The sequence below is a fragment of the Callospermophilus lateralis genome, chromosome 8 (genome assembly GCF_048772815.1).
Source record: "Callospermophilus lateralis isolate mCalLat2 chromosome 8, mCalLat2.hap1, whole genome shotgun sequence".
NCBI classification, from domain to species: domain Eukaryota; kingdom Metazoa; phylum Chordata; class Mammalia; order Rodentia; family Sciuridae; genus Callospermophilus; species Callospermophilus lateralis.
Genome location: NC_135312.1, coordinates 9188686 through 9209830, shown reverse-complemented (window position 1 = coordinate 9209830; position 21145 = coordinate 9188686). Strand labels below are relative to the sequence as shown.

At 37.7% G+C, this 21145-nt stretch overlaps 1 protein-coding gene across 1 annotated transcript in view; it reads left to right on the top strand.

Annotated features, from left to right (window-relative positions):
• The window catches only part of Bod1l1 (biorientation of chromosomes in cell division 1 like 1), a 52605-nt gene that overhangs the window by 7263 nt on the left and 24197 nt on the right, over positions 1–21145 (top strand). The window contains exons 3-10 of the mRNA XM_076865336.2: positions 2732–2922; positions 4084–4698; positions 5236–5385; positions 8369–8535; positions 10007–10118; positions 10735–10873; positions 12189–12261; positions 14072–20189. Of these exons, the coding sequence (XP_076721451.1) occupies positions 2732–2922; positions 4084–4698; positions 5236–5385; positions 8369–8535; positions 10007–10118; positions 10735–10873; positions 12189–12261; positions 14072–20189 (7565 nt within the window). The remainder of the gene's footprint in view (positions 1–2731; positions 2923–4083; positions 4699–5235; positions 5386–8368; positions 8536–10006; positions 10119–10734; positions 10874–12188; positions 12262–14071; positions 20190–21145) is intronic.

Genomic DNA, 21145 nt, shown 5'->3' with positions numbered 1-21145 from the left:
CAAAAAGACCTTCAGAACAGTACCAAAATAAGCTACAGGAAAGGGGCTTGGGCAAGTGGGGACAGTGTCCCCCCCCTAGCAGTGTCCCCCCTACATTCATGCACAGCTGTACTAGTTATATGCTGCTTTCATTTAATACTTTGACTAGCTGCCTTCCTTTTCACAAATGATTGCATTGCTTCTTTAAAGCATATTTTATATATTCTTGCATTCTTTTTCTTATATGTTGAGAATATCAAATGGAAGGCAAACTTCTTTCTTAAGCAAGAATCACTGTTACATATTCATATGTGCACATTATATAGCAATACAATTTGATTAATATCATTTGCCAGTATCTGAAGTTGCATTTACTTTTCAGCATACAGAATCTGTAACATAAGGAAACAATGTTTTATTATATTTTATTTAAAGGAACTGAACCTTGTGCTTGTGAAAATCAGACACTTAAAATATTTGTACCAATATGAGAGATTGTTACCACAAAATTGCATTTGGAGAGGGGGTAAGGTGTTCTCTGAGGAAATCTGGAGCAGAAAACAGCTGTCTTTTCTTGGATAACTTAGGCATTGCTCTTCCTAGGACATCTAAAAATTTTCCCTTATTTATGTTATTTATTTATACTATTTTCACTTAAATATCATTAGTAAAATTTTCTGTTATAGGGAAAATAACATTTTAAAGCTTCCTTAAAGAGAGAGATTTAGTTGTGTGTAAACTAATGGTATAGGGATAGATTAGCTTCTACAGATATATATAATTTCAGTTTTTTATGCATGGACTTTGAGAGATTAAGGTACTATTTAGTAAGTTTGAGCTATCTGCAATTGCCATTTTTGTTCTACAGAAATGTTCTAATATCAGCAGTCTCAGATGACTTGACTTGATTGCTCATCTCAACTTTATCAGAAGGAAATTTTTATTCTATATATGCTTTTATTTGTACTGCTGAATTTGAAAATCTCAGATAGTTTTGAATAATGATCTTAACTGAACTGAATCTCAAAGAAAAACAAGGAAATAACTTTAACCAGGCAAATGCCAGCTGCTAACATTTTGGCTTTGACCTTGAACCTTGGTCTGAGGTTTCTTTGCACTCTTGTGAGGCAGCTGTGGCCACAGCTCAAAGCATTGAGCCCACTCAGAGAAATGTGATTGTTAACACTGACTCTATTCCTCTTTAAGATCAAAGCTGACATCCATGGGAGAGAGGACTAATGTAAATGTGTTTTCTTTGTTCTCAGAACAGACATAGAAGTGATAGCTTTGTAATGGGTAGACTTTATTTTCTATTTTATGCCTTTGTACTTATGTCTTAAAACATTCTTAAAATTGCCTCTCTATTTCTCTTCTTCCTCCTGCATTTTCAAGACACCTTAAATTCAGCAGGGTTTGCAAGATTTGCATTGGGTTTTTTTTTTTTCTCTCTTTCTTTTTTTTCAATCTTAGAACTTTAAAAAGCGGGTAACCTACTTTGTGCTGTATTGACTCATTTTTCTCTATGGCCCACTTAAGTGGAATTATAGTATCACATGGTAGCAGTGTGCCTCAGGAAATGAAAATAAAATCCATCCTCCACTCCAGACAGAGCTATACTCAAAAATAGGTCTTGTCAAGTGTAAAGAGAAACGTCTTCTCACCCACTTTGTAGAGGGAGACTGAGGCCTAAAACCTGGAAATGACCTGCACGCATCTCTATTTCCCAACATAGTCACTTCTCCAGTTCTGTTTTATGAAGAAAGTGTGTTTCTTAAAATAATTTTATGTTCACTTATTTTTGCTCAGATAACTCCTCCATCGTTACACAAGGTGCTTGTGTCAGATACTATTGTTTGCCCACTCATCTTTCTGTTGTGTGTGATATTTCTTCAACCTGAAGCTCCTTTCTTCACTTTCTCTTCTGTAGAAATCAACATTCAACTCAAAATGTCTCCTTTGTGGAGCATTCCGAAGTTACCTTGGACATATCAAATGACTACTCACCCCTCTTTTCCTGCAGTACCTGATGTACACACATGCTTGTCATTTGTGTTATAATTGTTCATGTCTGCTCCCCAACCAGAACAGAGGTCAGGTCTGATTTGTCACTGCTGGGTAGCCATATGGCAGCTGTTATGGAGAAGACAATTGTAATATGATTATTGAATGAATAAATTATCATGTCTCTATATCAGGAAGATAATAAAAAGCCAAAAGTCTTAAGTTTTATTTGTATTTTTTTTCTTTTTTTTTTTAATAATTTGATGGACTAATACTTTCTGCATGTGTTCTTCAGTTTTCCTGGAGACTTAGAAAAAGCTTATGTTTTCTATAAAAAAATAAATAAAAGTTATAGAGTTCATTGATTTAAGACACTAAACTCAACTTTAGTGATTCTTTATTCCTGTGTACCATGAGCAGAGTGGAAGCGAGAAAAGAATCACCTATATACCTGGGCTCTGGTACTATGGCTAGTTCTAAAAATATTTTGTTTTTGTTCTGTCTGTTTTAGTTTTCAACCAGTGGTATAATGACGAGCAGTTTACATACTTTTTTGTATGTATAGTAAAATATCACTATAGCATGAAATTATTTTGTCTTCTCCACTTCCTATATAATCAGATAAATGGATTGGGACAATTTAAGGTTAAAAACATATTTACAAGAGGTACAGTTTTATTTAAAAGTAGTTAGTGCAAATAATACAAGATTTTTTTTTTTTTTTACCCTACTCTAAATTATGTTATTTCAGATCAGGAATGCTGGAGTCTGGTATCGACCGAATTATTTCTCAGGTTGTGGATCCAAAGATCAACCACACATTCAGACCTCAGGTGGAAAAAGCCGTGCATGAGTTTTTGGCCACACTAAATCACAAAGAGGAATCAAGTGGCAGCACAGCTCCAGATGACGAGAAACCAGACTCCTCTATTGTTACACAAGGTGCTTTGCTTTTACTCTTGGTCAGTCTCATTGTTTTTCTTCTTGAACTGAGTATCAAATTAGGGATATTTGGTTCTTTAAAATATTACCCTATATCCTGCTACTTTGCTGAATTCATTTATTAGTTCTAGAAGTTTTCTGGTGGAACTTTTTTGGATCTTCTAGATATAGAATCATGTCATCAGCAAATAGTGACAGTTTGAGTTTTTTTTTTTTTTTTACCTATTTGTATCCCTTTAATTTCTGCTATCAAACTCCTAGGTTTATACCCAAAGGAACTAAAATCAGTATACTATAGTGACACAGCCAATCAATGTTCATAGCAGCTCAATTCACAGTAGCTAGACTATGGAACCAACCTAGGTGTCCCTCAATAGATGAATGGATAAAGAAAATGTGGTATATATACTCAATGGAATATTACTCAGCTTTAAAGAATAGTGAAATTATGGCATTTGCCAGTTGGAATTGGAGAATATCATGCTAAGCAAAATAAGCCAATCCCACAAAACCAAAGGCCTAATGTTTTCTCTAATATGTGGATGCTAATTCACAATAAGGCAGGAGGCACTAGGGAAGAATAGTATTACCTTAGACTAGGTAGCGGGAAGTGATGGGAGGGGATGTGGGGATAGGAAAGATAGTAGAATGAAACAGACATTATTACTGTATGTATGTATGTGACTACATGACCAATATGATTCTGCAATATGTACACTCAGAAAAACTGAGAAATTATATACAATCTATGTATGATATATCAAAGTGCATAAATGCATTCTACCATCATGTATAACTAATTAAAACAAATTAACAATTTAAAAAATATATTGCCCTACTTGGCTGCTCAAGTGAAATTATACTTACTTTAAGTATCAGCCAAACTCCTCAACTGAAGCAATATTTTTTTGAGATTAATATAAAATGATAAGCATTTTAGCAATTGTGAGTGTGTGTGCAAATTATAATAGAGGGAGTAACTAAAATAGAGAAGATACTCTTCTTCTGGGAAATAGACTATTCTGGGATTTGTTGGTGCCTTTCCCAATATGTTAAAGAAGTAGAACATTCTGAATATGTGTACCAGCACTGGTATTTGAAAACCTAAAGGAATGCAAATGGTCTGCATAATGTACTCTAAAACTTATTTTTTCCTTTAAGGTGTCCCTGCTCCTGGTCCCAGTGCTAATGTAGCCAAGGATGCCATGTCAATCTTGGAAACTATAACTTCTCTTAACCAGGAAGCTAATGCTGCCAGGGCTTCAACAGAAATGTCCAATGCTAAGACCAATGAGAGACAATCAAAAAAACTCTCATCTCAGCCAAGCAGTGACATTAGTACTGACAAAGAGAGAACTTCAGAGGACTTGACTGATAAAGAAAAAGCTACACCTGACACTGGAGGGGAAGGACTGGAAGTAGCCCCAAAGTCAGAAGAGCATAGTGATCTCCCTTGTCCAGTTGAAGAAATTAAAAACTCTACAAAAGAGAACAGTAGCTCAATTCTACTCAATAAGGATGTTCAGCAGGAAAACGGTGATCAAAAAAATAAATCAACAGACAAAGGTGAAAAGAAATCAGACATCATTGAGAAAGGAGAAAGAAAGAAAGAAAAGAAAGAAAAGACTGAAAAGAAATTTGATTACTCAAAAAAAAGTGAAGATACACAAAAAATAAAAGATGAAAAACAAGTAAAAGAAAAAGAAGTAGAGAGTATGAAACTTCCTTCAGAAAAGAACAGTAACAAAGCCAACACTGTTGAAGGGGCAAGAGAAGGTACTTGAGAATTTGCAAAAACCTGCAGCAGTGTATAGATACAGCATCGATTGGGGAAGGGGAGTATCAAATTTGCCTCCAAATTTTAGTTTTTCGAGACTTGTTTCAAAACTATGAATATATTTATTCCCTTTGCTAAAAGAAAGCAATAAGCATTTATGTATTTCTTTTCATATTAATGTATTTACAGAAAAGTATCAGAAAAACTATAATTTTGTAATTTGTCTTGTACTTTCATCATATGCATTATTCCAAGCAACTTAATTCATAGTTATACATCCTAACTGCTGTAAGGTGTCTAGTACAATTACTTGAAATTTACTTTTGTGTTTATCATTTACACTATAAATTAATATTTAGTCATTTTTTACAATGTACTAGTTTGCCTTTATATTTTCTGGAAACAGCTCTACTTGAAGGTTTAATTTCTTTGACATGTATTTAAAGCAGCAAATTTTAAGTGAAATTTAGGAATTGGTCTTTGAGTATGTTCTTGTAATGAGGTGACTTATTTTCTGTTTTATTCTCTTCTTGGAGATTGCTTTTTGATAGATTCTGATGTGGATGGACTTACAGACATCACAGTTAGTTCTGTCCATACCAGTGACCTTTCATCTTTTGAAGAAGACACTGAGGAAGAAGTGGTAATGTCTGATAGCATGGAAGAAGGAGAGATTACATCAGATGGTAAAGCATTTTACTTATTAAAGTTTCTGGGAAGCTTCTATCCAGAACTTTTTGCATATTCTGATGGCTTAGTCCTGGGAAATAATGTGGTGTTGTGGCAATGGTGTGGGATTTTGTTGTTGGAAGATTTGTTTCTTAGTTCCAGCTTTTAATGTTGACTGTCTGAGCAAGCTTGGTAAGGTTACCAGCCCTAAGTAAGCCTTGGTTCTCCTTTTCTGAACTCCATCCCTTAGGTCTGTCTTTAGATTCAAATGAGATAATGCCACAGTCTGGCTGGGCACAAAATCATGAGCCACTCACAGCTTTGTAGATTCAAACAGCAATTCTTTATTCCCGATCTCACACCGGACCTCTACAAACACGTTCTGGGGAAATCCACGTTCTCTGCCCAAATTCACACCTCCACTGGGCTTCTGTCTCCCACAAATACTGTCTGAATCCCGTGAGAACTCAAGAGGAACTTAGGCAGCAGGATACGCCCTATTCCCAGCAGGAATAACCTTCCTAAACCGGGAACGCCCTAAACCCAGATTGTCCTAAACCGGGAACGCCCTAAACCCGGATCCGCCCTGGTCCTAGAGCAAGGTCACCTTACATGCAATGTCACTGCAAAATGTCCTATTTCCACGAGTCCTTCCACTAAGCAACATGGGGTACGCTGGCAAGGAAATTGTCATACCTACTTGACTAATGGCTCCCAGCAAGATAATGTATATAAAGATGCTTTTTGTATATGTGTGTGTGATGTTTAGGGAAGCACATTCTACAAGACCATCCTTCTTTCTGGTACTAATTGCAAATTCAGGGGTCCCCAAGACTGTCCTTAGATTCAGTAATTCACTACCAGGTCTTATAGAACTCACTAAAAAGTGGTATACTCATAGTTACCAGTTACCACAACTAAGAGACACAGATTAAAATCAGCCAAGGGAGTAGGTACACAGGGCAGAGTCTAGAAAAATTCTAAACAGGAAGCTTCTGGGTGCCCTCTCCTCTGGAGTTCTGAACAGCCTTACTTTCTTGACATCTATGTCTGATAATACACACAGAGTACAGTCAACCAGAGAAGTTCATCACAGTCTTGGTTTCCAAAGTTCTTAATGGAACTCTAGTATATAGTCATAGTTGACTGCCTATGAAGCTGATCTTAGACTCTGACCTCTCTTGTCCAAGATAAAACTCCATAACCCAAAGTTCTACCCTCAACCACATCCTAGACTATTTGGTTTGACTCACATGCAATGCAAACAAAAACCTTCCAGTCAATCACAACATTCCCAAGACTTAGAAATACTTCCCAGAAACCAAGGCCAAACTTCTCTGAGTGAGGCTGAATTCCTTATTATATGATTTGTTTTCCAGTGAACCCTTCCTAAGTACTTAGTATATTCCAAGGACTGCATTACTTCTATGTAATAACTCCTAGAGTCCTTGCCACAACCCTGAAAAGTATGTATAGGAGAGGAAGCAAAGTCACTGGGAGAGTGTGTCTTGTCAAGAGTCACATGGCTAGTGAGCATCAATGCAGATTTCAAACCTGAAACTGCTTCTAACCAGTACCTTGTTCTGTTCTTCACCCCATGATTAAAGTCTGTCTTCTGACGTTGTTTTAAAAAATCAAAAATACTGAAGTAAATCTGCCATTCCCTATAGATAGCATCTGGTAAATTTGTTGCTGACTTTGGATAGGATACCTATGGAGATAATCAGGAGAACAAAGTAGAACCTTCTAACCATACAGATATTTTTCTCAGTCTTTCCCATTATTTATTTATGTCTTTGTATCTAAAAAAAAAAAAAAAAAAGTGTTCCTAGTTGTCATGCTTGTGTTCATGAGACCAGTTCTATAGTGCCCATTCTGAAAGAATGCCACACTCTCTGTGAACACTCCACTTACTCTACCCTAACTAAGATTCTAATACAGAAAGATTTTATATGTCTAAAAGGTAAGAAGATGGCTGTTTTGGCTAAGAGGTGAGAAGTAAAAACTTTGTTTATCTTTCCTTCTTGCCAAATGGAAGCAAATCACCTGCTTAGTGTAGATGGAGTAGTGTATACTTGGTGTATGAACCATTATTTATTCTTGCCTCTTCTTGAAATCTAAAGTGGTCATTAAATTTTTTTTAATTCACATTTTTTATTGGTACATTTTAATTGTACATAATGATGGTATTTGTTATTTCATATTTACGCATGTTCAAGTTTTCTTTTAAAATACAGCTTCAAGTGACTTTGTTCAACTTAACTGTGGTAAGCATTCATATCAAATTCACTGACAAATAAGAATTAACCATTTGTCAAAAAAACATTGTTTTAAAAACTTGGGAAAAGGATGAAGCATTAGGCTAAGATGACTCCAGTGCCTCAGGTTTCTGGGTTCTTGCAGGAGCAAAACAATGTAAATCGTAAAATGAAACTTAAACTTAACCCATCAGAAACCACCAACTTACCTCTACCAGGGACTGCCATCTGACCATACCAAGTAAGGCAAAGGGCATCACCAATCCCTGTAAGTAATTTGCTTCTGTATTCAATCTATAAAAGCCTTCTTAAGCTTAAAGTGAAGTTCTCTGAACCTCTTCTGGTTCTGAGTTTGCCAGATTCAGGAAATTTCTTTGCCAAAATAGAATGAAGAGCTGGAGGTGTGGCTCCATGGTAGAGTACTTGTCTAGTGGGCATGAGGCCCTTGATCCCATCCCCACAACAGAAAAAAACAAAAAACTCTGTTAAATTTAATCTGTCTGAAGTTTTTCTTTTAACAACATAAGCAAATGTAATGATTAATTTTTCTTTTCCTTTCTTTATTGGTGAGAATATGATTGTTACAAAATTAGATGAATAATAATAACTTGTAAAATTTTCAATTTCTGAATTTTCACAACCAGATACACTTGAACTATATTGATACTGCTTTTACTGCTTGTACAAATTGATTTTCTTACTAATTCATAGACACATTCTTTTTCTGTTGACTTTCTTCCAGATGAAGAGAAGAACAAACAGAACAAAACAAAAACTCAAACTAGTGATTCTAATGAAGGAAAACCAAAAAGTGTACGGCATGCTTATGTTCACAAACCATACCTTTACTCAAAGTACTATAGTGATTCTGATGATGAGCTTACTGTAGAACAACGCCGACAGTCTATTGTAAGTCCAGGTTGGTTTGTTAGTGTTTTAGCTTGCTGCTTCAGGTTGACAAACTTGAATAGTCTGTGTGCACAGTACTGATGCACATCTAGAGCAGAGACATCTGACTCTGCCTTTAACCAGGTGGCATAGACGTATACATATGACAGAGGTGTTTGTGCCATTGTTGTTAATAGAAGTGAACACTGGTAACACTCTAAATGTTTCATAGTGTAGAATGTGGATCAATATGGATAAAGTCATAGAAAAATATGATATGCAGCTGTTACCATAATACTAAGAGAAAAATGTAGTCAACATATTTCCTGGATTTGAAAATGCTTTCAAATATGAGCTGTGCTACTGAGTTAACAAAAGCTTTTTAAAGAAAATTCTTGTCTCATTGTATGTGTGCTTCAGGTTAAGTTGGCTTAGAGTGTGAGAAACATTAAAATATGAAAAGTTAGTACACTAAAGTGTTACTAATGGATAGCCTTCCTTCCAGGTTTGTCTCTTTTTTTTTTTTTCAGAGGGGCAGTGGGTGGCATGTGGGTGCCAGGGATTGAACCTAGGAGCACTCAACCACTGAACCACATCCCCAGCCCTGTTTTGTATCTTATTTAGAGACATGGTCTCATTGAGTTGCTTAGTGCCTCACTTTTGCTGAGGCTGACTTTGAACTCGTGATCCTCCTGCCTCATTCTCCTGCCTTACCCCTGGGATTTCAAGCTGCAACCAGCTAGGCTTGTCTCATAAAGGTTACATGGTCAGGAGTTGTCCCTGCTTAGGACTTTTGGTGCTTTGCTTTGAACTCTGGTCAGAAAGGCATGGTGAGAGTAATGTGATTATGAATTGTTCATTTAAAATATGAAAGAAGAAGGCTGGGAATATAGCTCAGTTTGGTAGAGTGCTTGCCTTGCATGCACAAGGCCATGGGTTCAATCCCAAGCACCACAAAAAAAATATGAAAGAAAAAAGTTTCAAATCCAAAGCCTGTGTCCCAAGGGTGTAACCATCAGGTCACCTCTGTTTAGAACCAACCCATTAACTCAGCATTCCAACTTTTTCCTACCTATATTTACTTGAAAATTATTGATATTTTCATTGCTATCTTTTTAATTAAAACTGCCAGGTAAAACTAAACAATCTTAATTACACTTTTCCCATTTTGTAAAGGAGTGGCATCCTAAGAGTAAAGGAAAACCTTTACATCTATCTCTTCTGATAACTTCCAAATTGAAACATACACATACATACATATGTGCACATACACACTCACAAATGTGTGCATGTATATTATCTGTATGCATACATATATACTGTATATATGTGTGTGTATAATATATAATATATATGTGTTTAGTACATATGTGTTTTTCCAAAGCCCATTAAACTGTAAGAAATCTGAGGGCAAACTAAGACTTTTTCCTATTTATTTCAAAGTAATTTTTGCTTTTGCCTGATAATCTGTCAGGGTATTTTGTGGTTTTAGGCTAAAGAAAAAGAAGAGAGACTTTTAAGAAGGCAGATTAATAGAGAGAAACTTGAAGAAAAGCGAAAACAGAAAGCAGAAAAGACAAAGTCTTCCAAAGCCAAAAGTCAAGGTATAGTAGATGTTACTTTTTTTATTTTAAGCTTTCTTATGTACTCTCTTATTTTCTAATTGCGCAATTAATTGTGACATAATAATGTAAAATATATTCTCAAGTGTGGAAGATTTCCTTCCTTTTTAATATGATGTGTTTAATTATTTTTCTTTTATTGTATTTTATAAGTAAATTAAACATTCCATAGGATACCAGTGGTTGCCCTCCATGTGTTAGCAATTTATTTTCTAGTAATGGTAGATTGAATTATCACTGGAAAATGGGTTATTGACACATAAGTAATCAAGTCTTTCTGCAGATAATAATGCGGTTAACCTATTCTCTATGTTAACTTTTTTTTTTTTTTCTTTTTCTTGGTGCTGTGATTAAACCCACCTTGTAAATGATGAGCACATGTTCTACCAATGAGCTATACCCACAGCTCCTTAAGTTAATGTTTATCTGGAATGTTGATTAAAACAAAATTGAATTCTGTTATGTTATTTCAGCACCATTTAAGAATATTAAAGTCATGTTACATTTTTGGAGTAATTATAAACCTTAATGAAATAGAAATATAACACTGTTTATAAAATTCTTTTCTGAAATGTTTTATTGATTGCTTCTTCCCTAGGGAAAAGTCCTGTGGACTTAGAAGAATCATCAGCAAAGAGTTTGGAACCAAAAGCCCCCAGAATTAAAGAAGTCCTTAAAGAACGGAAAGTTTTAGAGAAAAAAGTAGCCTTAAGCAAAAAAAGAAGAAAGGATTCAAGGTACATATTTTTTCTGGCTATGTTTCATTCAAACACTTGCTTGGCATACTTTTAGAAGAGAGACATTGAAAATGTAGTAAAGAGTTGTGCCCTGAAAGTGTATGTCACTGCATGTTTTGAAGTACCTTAAAGGTTCATTTTTGTCTTCAGGGGTGATTCTTGTGTTAAGATCTATAATATTTCACAGTAATGAATCTTTTGTATATGTGTGTGTGACGCTGGGAATTGATCTCAAGGCCTCATGCATGCTAGGCGAATACTCTCCCACTGACATAAATCTCCAGCCCTTAGAGTAATGTATCTCAATCTTAAGTACTTTTACTCTAATCTCATAGAAGCTTTAAAGCTTCTCTCAAAAATAGTGTACATATGTAAACATACTGTTATCCCTGGAGTTTGAGAGAGTTTATGGACACCATGACTATACTCTATAAGTATCCATGTTCTGGGCATTTGGTAGCCACTTACTTACAATAATTGCACTCATTCAGTTCTTTTTACCATTGTCCTTGCTTCTCCCCCTAACCCAGACCCTGAACCAGATTCTTTTTTTAGTTTTTATTTTTACTTTTTTGGGAGGTGGTGCTAGGGATCAAACTCAAGGCCTCATGCTTGTTAGATAAGTGCTCTACTACTAAGCTACATCTCAAGCTCTTTTTTTTTTTTTTTTATTTTGAGTCAGGGTCTTGCTGAGTTATCCAGGCTGGCCTCAAACTTTAGTTCTCCTGCCTTAGCTTCCCAAGTAGCTAAGATTATAGGCGGCACCGCTCTGCCCAGCTATTTCTTTTCTAATACTGCATTATAATTCTATAAGAATGAGAAAGCCAGAAAAACTTCTGAGAGTAGCCATAAGGACATGTGAGCCCTGGGCTACAATTCTTTGCTCTATCAAGTCAGAATTATGTAACTTAATAATGGACTTGGAGCTAACTGAATCAATAATTTGTGAAACTCGTGAGTCAGCTGTCAGATTTATTACTATATCTCATTCTACTCATCTGAATGAAAAAGAATGCTTTGTTGACTCAAAAGTTGGTAAGACTTCCGAAATGTAAATGTGGCCTGTACATTATTTCTCTTTATGCAACAAATCAGGAATTTTTGTTTTAGCTGTACTTTTCTTTAGCACCAAGAGTAATTTTATATCACATTTCAGATTGTGTTCTCTGTTGACTAAGAATAGGATTTAAATTGAAGTACAGCAAGTCCCATTTCTAGATCAAGTGTTTATAGTAAAGGAAAGCTTTTTTTCTTACCTTCCTGAGAAATTTTACCTTAGATTCAAAGTTAATGTTTGACTTTTCTTCCCCCTTAGGAATGTTGAAGAGAATTCCAAAAAGAAACAGCAGTTTGAAGAAGATTCCAAAGAAACCCTCAAAACAAATGAGGTGTGTCTTTATAAAACCCCATTTCAAGTGCTCTTTTGTTAGATGTAGATTATTTAGTCTTTTGTAGTAAATATTTGACTGTGATTTGATATTTTCCATGTTAAATTTAAAAATCCCTCACATTAAGCAGTCTTGAATCCTCATTCTATATTATGGCCTGAATTCTTCATTTTGGTGAGTTGATTTATATGAACTTATATCTAAGTAATAGCTATTCCTCTTCCTTCCCCTCACTGTTTCTTATATTGGCAATAACAAAATTGCCAGTAATAATAATGAGAAAGAATAAAGAGGGAAGATAACTAAAAGATAAAATAACAATCCATTTTACTCTTTCATTCCTTGATCACATGTGCACATAATATTTTAGGGTAGAAGTAATCTGTTTTTCACATTTTAGTCATTTGATGTTACCTTGCAAACTTTGTAATTATTTAAGATTGCATTGTGGTATAATAAATGGATCCATCATAATTTATTTAAGCATTTTTTATATTTGAGCACTTAGGTTGTATCTGAGATTTGATCATTTTAAGTAGTAAAATTATATTTAATGAATACATTTCTTCCCCATTTTGGATTATTTTCTCAGGACAAACTTTGGCTTTCGTTGATCTTCTTTACTCAGCCATTTTTACAGTTCTTTAGTTGAAACATCTTAACATTTCCGGGGGAGAAAACTAATAATTCAGTAATTATTTGTTCATAGACAATAAGTATTTTATATTTCTTTATCTAGAAATTAGAGGCATGTATAGAAGTACATCCTGACATTTTACTGGCATATCTTTAAGTGTTTATTTTATGTAATTTTGGGGGGGATTATAAAATTTCATTGACATTGTTTAAAGTTATTTATTGTACAATCAGATAGATAACAGACTCCTGTTCTTAGGGTCTTCCTATGTCTTTGTCCATGAATTAGTTAAAGTACATAAACCTTTATGTTGAAACATGCAGAGTTGTCGTATTAAACTGACCCAGAGACACAAATGACTTTCTGAAGACAGGGCTTTGGCCCCATTATTTGAACAAAAATAATTATAGCTGGTATTAAGCAGATCTTTATTGAAGTGGGTTTGGTCAACATCTACTGATTAATATTAATAATTTACTCAGTGCCAAGACATGGAGTAGGGAGGAAGGTTTAGATGTTATTATCTTTTAGTATCTGCCCCTAAATACATAAACATAACATATGTTTGGTATTATTGCTATGAGTTAGTGTGTATATATGAAACTTCATAAGTAGAATATTTTACAAATAATCTAAATTGAAGGGCTTTTCTCTAAATGATTTGGTTTTCTAAATATAAGAAACCTTTATTTCAGTGTAAAAGTGTTTAAAATATTTTCATCAGCATGCATTATATTTTTAGACTGAAAAGAAAATTGGAATATCATTTATTCAGTTCACATTTATTAATGACTACTGAGCATTAGCGAGTTCTAACAATTTAGAGTTGAAGAAGGCCTCCTAAGTGCATTGACAAATTTCAGGAGAAGTAACTAGTCTTTGCAAATCTGCCTACAGTACAGTAGAGAAGAGCAAGACTCAGCAAAACCAACTAAACTCGCTGCTAGCACAAGTACTCATTGCCTCAGTGTAAAGTTATTGAGTCATGCTGAGCTTAAGCTTCCTGATGCGTAAACGAGATTAATAGTACCTACCACAGGCTGTTTCAAGGATTAAATGAGGTATCACATATGTGCCAGCACTCAACATATTAATATAGTGTGCTCAAATATTAAATTTGAGTCTAAAGATTGGTTGTGGTACTTTTCACATTTTAACCTTTATTTCCTACAGCACTGTGAAAAGGAAAAGGCATCTTCTTCAAAGGAGCCGAAGCATGCTTATGCAAAAAGTGAACCAAGTAAACCTGCCCGAAGACTTTCAGAGTCTTTGCATTCAGCTGATGAAAACAAGAATGAATCTAAAATTGAAAGAGAACATAAAAGACGGACATCTACCCCTGTGGTAATGGAAGGAGCACCAGAAGAAACTGACACAAGAGATGGAAAAAGACAAGTAGAACGCTCAGAAATTGCCATGGAAGAATCCCAGAAACAGAAGAGCACACTTAAAAATGAAAAGCATTTGAAGAAAGATGATTCTGAAACACCACATTTGAAAAGCCTTCCTAAGAAAGACATGAAATCCTCTAAGGAGAAGCCAGAAAAAGAGAAAACTCTATCAGAAGAGAAGTCATCTACAAAACATAAATATAAAGGTGACAGTATGCATAAAACAAGTGATGAGACTGAACTTCACTCTTCTGAGAAAAGTTTAAAAGTAGAGGAAAATACTCAAAAGCAAAGTCAACAAATAAAACTTTCTTCAGATGACAAAGCTGAACGAAAAAGTAAACATAGAAATGAAAGGAAATTATCAGTTTTGGGCAAAGATGGAAAGCCAGTTTCTGAATATATTATAAAAACAGATGAAAATGTACGGAAAGACAACAACAAAAAAGAGAGACACTTGTCCACTGAGAAAACTAAGGCAGAACACAAGTCAAGAAGATCTAGTGATTCTAAAATTCAGAAAGATTCTCTAGGTTCCAAGCAACATGGAATCACTTTACAGCGAAGAAGTGAAAGTTATTCAGAAGATAAGTGTGATACAGACACGACTAATTTAGATAGCAGTATAAAACCAGAAGAGGTGGTTCACAAGGAGAGGCGAAGAACAAAGAATTTGTTGGAAGAGAAACTTGTGTTGAAGTCTAAATCAAAAGGTCAGGGCAAACAATTAAAAATTGCTGAAACAGAATTACAAGAAAACATCACAAAACAGATGATGACTCCAAAACCAGATAAGGAGAAGAACACAGAAGAAAATGACTCCGAAAAACAGCGCAAGTCTAAAGTTGAAGAAAAACCTGTAGAAGAAACTGGTGTTGAACCTGTATCAGAGAGTGCTGCTGCTTCAGCACATAGTTCACAAAGAGACCCTAGTCACCGAGCTAAGCTACCATTAGCAAAAGAGAAGCCTAAGGGGGAGAGGGACACAAGCTCCTCCAGACTTGACAGGAAGCTATCAGATGGGCACAAAAGCAAAAGCTTAAAGCATGGCAGCAAAGACATGAAAAAAAGAGAAGAAAATAAATCAGATGACAAGGATGGTAAAGAAGTTGACAGTAATCATGAAAAGGCCAGAGGAAATGGTTCAGTCCTGGAAAAGAAATTGAGTAGAAGGTTGTATGAAAATCGAAGAGGAAGCTTATCACAAGAAATGACTAAAGGAGAAGAAAAATTAGCAGCAAACACACTGGGCACTCCTAGTAGTTCCTCCCTTCAGAGACCAAAAAAATGTGGTGACACCACATCAATCCCTGAGCAAGAGCCAATGGAAATCGATTCTGAGGCAGTTGTTGAAAATGTATCAGAAGTGTCTAAAACCCAGGACAGCAGCAATAGTAGTTCCCAACAAGACATTGACTCTGAAAATGGTACAAAACAAAAATCAACTACCACGGTTCTAAAGGATGAGTTAAGAACTTCCATAGTAGATTCAAAGCCAGCACTTACAGCCTGCAAATCAGGGCGTGGAACAGGAGTTACTAGCAATTCTGAAAAGCATGCTGACCATAAAAGCACATTGACTAAGAAAATGCATATTCAAAGTGCTATATCCAAACTGAATCCTGGGGAGAAAGAGCTTACTCGAGGAACTCACGAAGTGAATGTGGACTCCAAAACAAGTCAGAAAATGTTCCCTAGTGTTCCATCAGAAAATGAGAGGCCACAAAAGAATTTGAAAGGCACAGCCAGACCCACCGAAGAATGTGTTGCTCAAGGAGATGCTGTTTTTGAACATTCCACAGATTTGGACTCCTCATTATCTTCAAGTTCAATGACTGTCAAGCCTCAAAAAGAATCTCTTGTTTCAGCTGTAATTCCTGTAGTTGACAGAGCAGGTTTAGAAGGTAGCATAGCCAGCACTTCCCTTGTAGATCGCTCTGATATCCCTAACCAAAGTTTGACTATTAGAAAATCAGAAGCCCCCAGGACAGGTGATAGCAAAGAAGGTGGTAAAAGTTCCACTGTAGATACACCAGCAAAAGCAAATGTGGCCAGCAAAAGACACATTCCAGAAGGTTACCAGGCCACTTTGTTAGGCAGCAAACAAGGAAAGGTGAACACATCTCTTTCTAGCAAGTCATCAGACATGATTGTGGAAACTGAGAATCTCAGAAAAGAAAGTGGATTGATACACACAACCAAGCAAGAAAGTGATTTAAGTACACAGCCCAGTTTAAAGCAGGCAGACAAAACTACAGTAGAAAATGGCAAGAAGGATCGCATTGCTGTCAGTCTTGTGGCAGACATGAGTATAGGAAAAGATGCTAAAACTGTGGAACTTAAGCATAATAGAGTCCCAGATAAAATTAAAACTCTTCCAGTTGATGTTGAAAGGAGTGAAATCAGTGAGGTAGACACCAGTGCTGGGGGCAATGCTGCATCATCTGTTTTACAGCAGAGAAATGGAAAACCTGAGAGTGTGGCAGCTAGGACTAGAGGAGCAGAAAGGGCTTCGGTTGCCACTAGTACTGAGGAGAAGGACAAAGGCTTTACCTTAAATCCAGTAAAGGCTGGAGATGCCACCACCACTTCTTCAGAAACAGGAGAATGTGGGATGGCTTTTCCCTGCACCAGCATTGAGGCAGATGAAGGTTTCATAGTAGATGCCGGCCCCAGAAACAATCCACTCCTGGGCCAAGTAGAAGCCAGCGAATGTACAGTTTTTGCTGCAGCTGAAGAGGGTGGGGGTGTTGTCACAGAAGGATTTGCGGCAAGTGAAACTTTTCTCACAAGTACTAAGGAAGGAGAAAGTGGAGAGTGTTCTGTGGCTGAATCAGAAGACAGGGCAGCAGGTCCTGTGGCTGCTCATACAGTTCAAAGCGAAGCCAGCATGAACAGTGTTGTCACAGAGGAAAAAGATGATGCCGTAACCAGCGCAGGTTCCGAAGAAAAATGTGACGGTTCCTCAAGTAGAGACCCTGAAATAGTTGAAGGAACTGGTACATTTATTAGTGAAATTGAAAGTGATGGAGCAGTTACAAGTGCCGGAACAGAAATAAGAATGGGATCTGTGAGCAGTGAAGAAATTGATGGGTCCCAGGGAAATAGGACAAGAATGGGTCCCAAGAAAGAAACAGAGGGCACCGTGACTTGTACAGGAGCAGAAGGCAGAAGTGATAACTTTTCTATCTGCTCAGTAACTGAGGCAGGGCCCCAGGAGGAGCGCATGGTTACAGGGGCAGATGTGGTCCTAGTAGATAATGACACACCCCCGGGAACAAGTGCCAACCAAGAAGGAGATGGTTCTGTGAATGATGGTGCTGAAGGTGAGAGTGCAGTTACCAGCACTGGCATAACTGAAGAAGATGGAGAAGGGCCAGCAAGCTGCACGGGCTCAGAAGACAGCAGTGAAGGCTGTGCTATAAGTTCTGAAACAGAAGAAAATGGAGAGGGTGCAATGGATAGCACAGTAGCTAAAGAAGTCACTAATGTACCATTAGTTGCTACTGGTCCCTGTGATGATGAAGGCATTGTGACCAGCACAGGCGCAAAAGAGGAGGATGATGAGGGGGAAGGCATTGTGACGAGTACCGGAAGAGGAAATGAAATAGGACATGCTTCAACTTGCACGGGAATAGGAGAAGAAAGTGAAGGGGTCTTGATTTGTGAAAGTGCAGAAGGGGACAGTCAGATTGGTCCTACGGTAGAGCATGTGGACGCTGAGGCTGGGGCAGGCATCATGAATGCAAATGAAAGTAACATTGATAGCATGAGTGGTGCTGAAAAGGAAATCAAAGACACAGAGATCTGCTCCAGTGCTAAAGGGATTGTAGAAAGCAGTGTGACCAGTGCAGTTGCTGGAAAGGGTCAAGTGGTGCCAGTTCCAGAAGGTTGTGAGGATCCCATGACTAGTGCAACTTCTGATCAAAGTGATAGTCAACTCACCCGGAAAGAAAAGGTTGAAGATATCAGTATTTCCACTGGCCTTGTGGGAGGCAGTCGTGATATTCTTATATCTGGGGTAGTCCCAGAATGTGAAGTTGAGCATACATCACCAAGTGAAAAAGAAGATGAGGGCATCATCACCTCTGTAGAAAATGAAGAATGTAATGGCCTCATGGCTACTACAGCTGGTGACCATATTTCCAACCAAGGTAGTTTAGCTGGGGGTAAAAGTCCAGGCAAAGGCTTGATGATTTCCCCCAGTACAACAAATGATTATACCCCTCAAGTGAGCACAATTGTAGACATGGGAGAAGGGCATTCAAGTGCCCTGAAAACTGAGGAAAATTTGGAAGGCACCAGAGTAAACTTGGAAGAATTTGAGGCCCCCATGCCCAGTGCAGTTTCTGGTGATGAGAGCCAACTCACAACTAGGAATTGTGAAGAGAAAGATGAGTGTGCCATGATTTCTACAAGTATAAGGGAAGAGTTTGAAATGCCTATTTCTAGTGCAACAACCATCAAATGTGCAGAAAGTCAGCAGCCAGTTGCAGTAGTTGAAGAGGGAGCTAAACGTCCAGTGTTGGTAAGCACTGAGGACTTTGAGTTTCCTATGCCCAGTGCTCCCACGGAAGTTGAATGTCCTTTTGCCTCAACCAGCAAGGAAGACAAAGATGAATGTGCTCTCATTTCCACCAGCATAGCAGAAGAATGTGAGGCCTCTATTTCTGGTGTAAGTGAAAATGCACCATCTGTTACAGATGGGAGTGCTATTATCTCAACAAGCTCTGTGGAAGACTGTGAAGGCCCAGTGTCGAGTGCCATCCCTCAGGAGAAAGTCCGCCCCTTGATCACACCAGTGGAAGAGTCAAGTGACACTGCCATGATTTCCACAAGCACTTCTGAAGGGTGGGAGGCAGTCATGATTGGTGCTGTCCCCCCAGATGAAGACCAGGCCACCATTGCAAGAGTGGAAGACTCAGGTGATGCTGCCGTCATCTCCACCAGCACAGCCGAGTGTGTGCTGATGGTCACCAGCCTAGACAGACCCAAGGAGTGTCAGCTGGCTGCAAGCAAACCAGAAGGTAATGATGACCTGCCAGCTACAAAGGTAAGCAGGGGTGAGATCCCCATGCCAAGCCTCATTGCTGAGAATAACTGTCAATGTCCTGGGCCATTCACAGGAGGCAAAGAAGCTGGCCCGCTATTGGCGGTGAGCACCCAGGAAGGGCACAATGGGCTGTCAGTCTGTGAGCCTGCCAAGGAGCAAGACCAGCCAAAGGCTGTGGCTACAGAAGAGGAAGACAGACTTGACAAGGACTGTCCTGTTCAGGGCTCATTTTCAGCAAGAGGAAAAAATGAGAGTACTTTGCACCTCATAAATGTAGAAGAGAAGAAGATATTGAGCAGCTCCATTCAGAGAGAAGACAGAAGCCCAGAGACAGAGACAGTGGGAGGCAGTAGCACTGCCAGCTGTTCTCCAGCAGAAAGGGGTGTAGAGAAAAGCGCCAGTTCCTCCATCCATTCAAGAGGACCACAGCAGATGGCTGGAGACATCTCTGTCAGTATTTGCTCTTTGTCAGCAGTAAATACTGGTGCTAAAAAAGCTGATGACATGCTACCTGTCAAAGACACTGCCCCAGAGTATTCTTCTAATCCTCCCAACCAACAGGAGAGGAAGGACAACTTGAAAACTACCACCACTAAATGTATTACTGACCTAGGGTCAAAAATTGCTTCCTCCCACTCAGTGAACCTTCCAGCTGCCTGGCACGTAGCTCAGTCATCAGCTCCAACATGTGAGAAGGACTTGACCACAAAGAGTGATCGTAGCAGCAAGCGAGCTGTGGAATCTTCTGCTGAGAAAACAGTACGTGGTAATGGCACACGGAGGTCATTGCAAGGGGAAGGAAACTTCGAGGACACTGTTTCTGTTGAACCCAATGTGTGTGACATAGGTGAGAATCTGTTTGTAATTTCGTATTTTAGCATTTTACAAAGATGGTTATATAACAGTTCACTTAAATCAGTTTTCCAAAAGATAGTTTTGGTTCCATTCCAAAAGAAGGATAATTCAATATATTTTTCCCTCATGTGAGAATGTTGCTAAATAATTCTCAGACCTGAAGGTTGAGCTTCTCTAAAAATATACTCAGGTTTAAAAGTTTAAGACCATAGACCCACACCTCATGTTATCAGGAGAGAAGAGGCAGGAGGCTGAAGTATAGGAAATCAGTTAACTGTGTTCTTTGCGTGATGACTCTTGCAAGTTGCTAATCCTCCATATCCAGATTTCTTTTTTGTTGTCGTTTTTACTTGGCAATATTGGGGATTGAACTCATTCATGCTAGTAAAGTGTTCTGCCACTGAGCAATACACCCTCAGCTCCCTATCTTCAGGTTTCTTGTCAATCAAAATGAAGAATGCCTTACCAGATCCCTCTGAGGTCCATATGTTTTTACCACCCCCATTTTACAAATGAAGAAATATGGTCAGAGATTTAAATAATTTGTTTGGCACTTGGGGGTCCCTTAGGAAAAAAAAATATGTGAACTTTTGAGCCTTTCTGTTGTGTAAAATGGAAATAGAAATAGTTATAATCTATAACAGTAATTATAGGTTTTGTAGTATGATTCAGTTATTGTCTACTCCTAATTAAGGGAGCACTTGTTTTTGGAAAGCCCGGGAATGGAACCCCAGGCCTTGCATATACCAGACAAGCACTCTTCCACCCAGCCCCTGTTATTTTTTAACTGAGTTTGCTTTTCAAGTTTGTTTAGAATATGTTTGAAAGAGAAAGGAAACATGTTCCCTCCTGTCAGAGAGGAAATGATGGTCTTATAGAAATAGTTGATAACTTTCAGAGGTAATTTCTATGACATTCATCATACTATCCAGTTTCAGATACTTTATA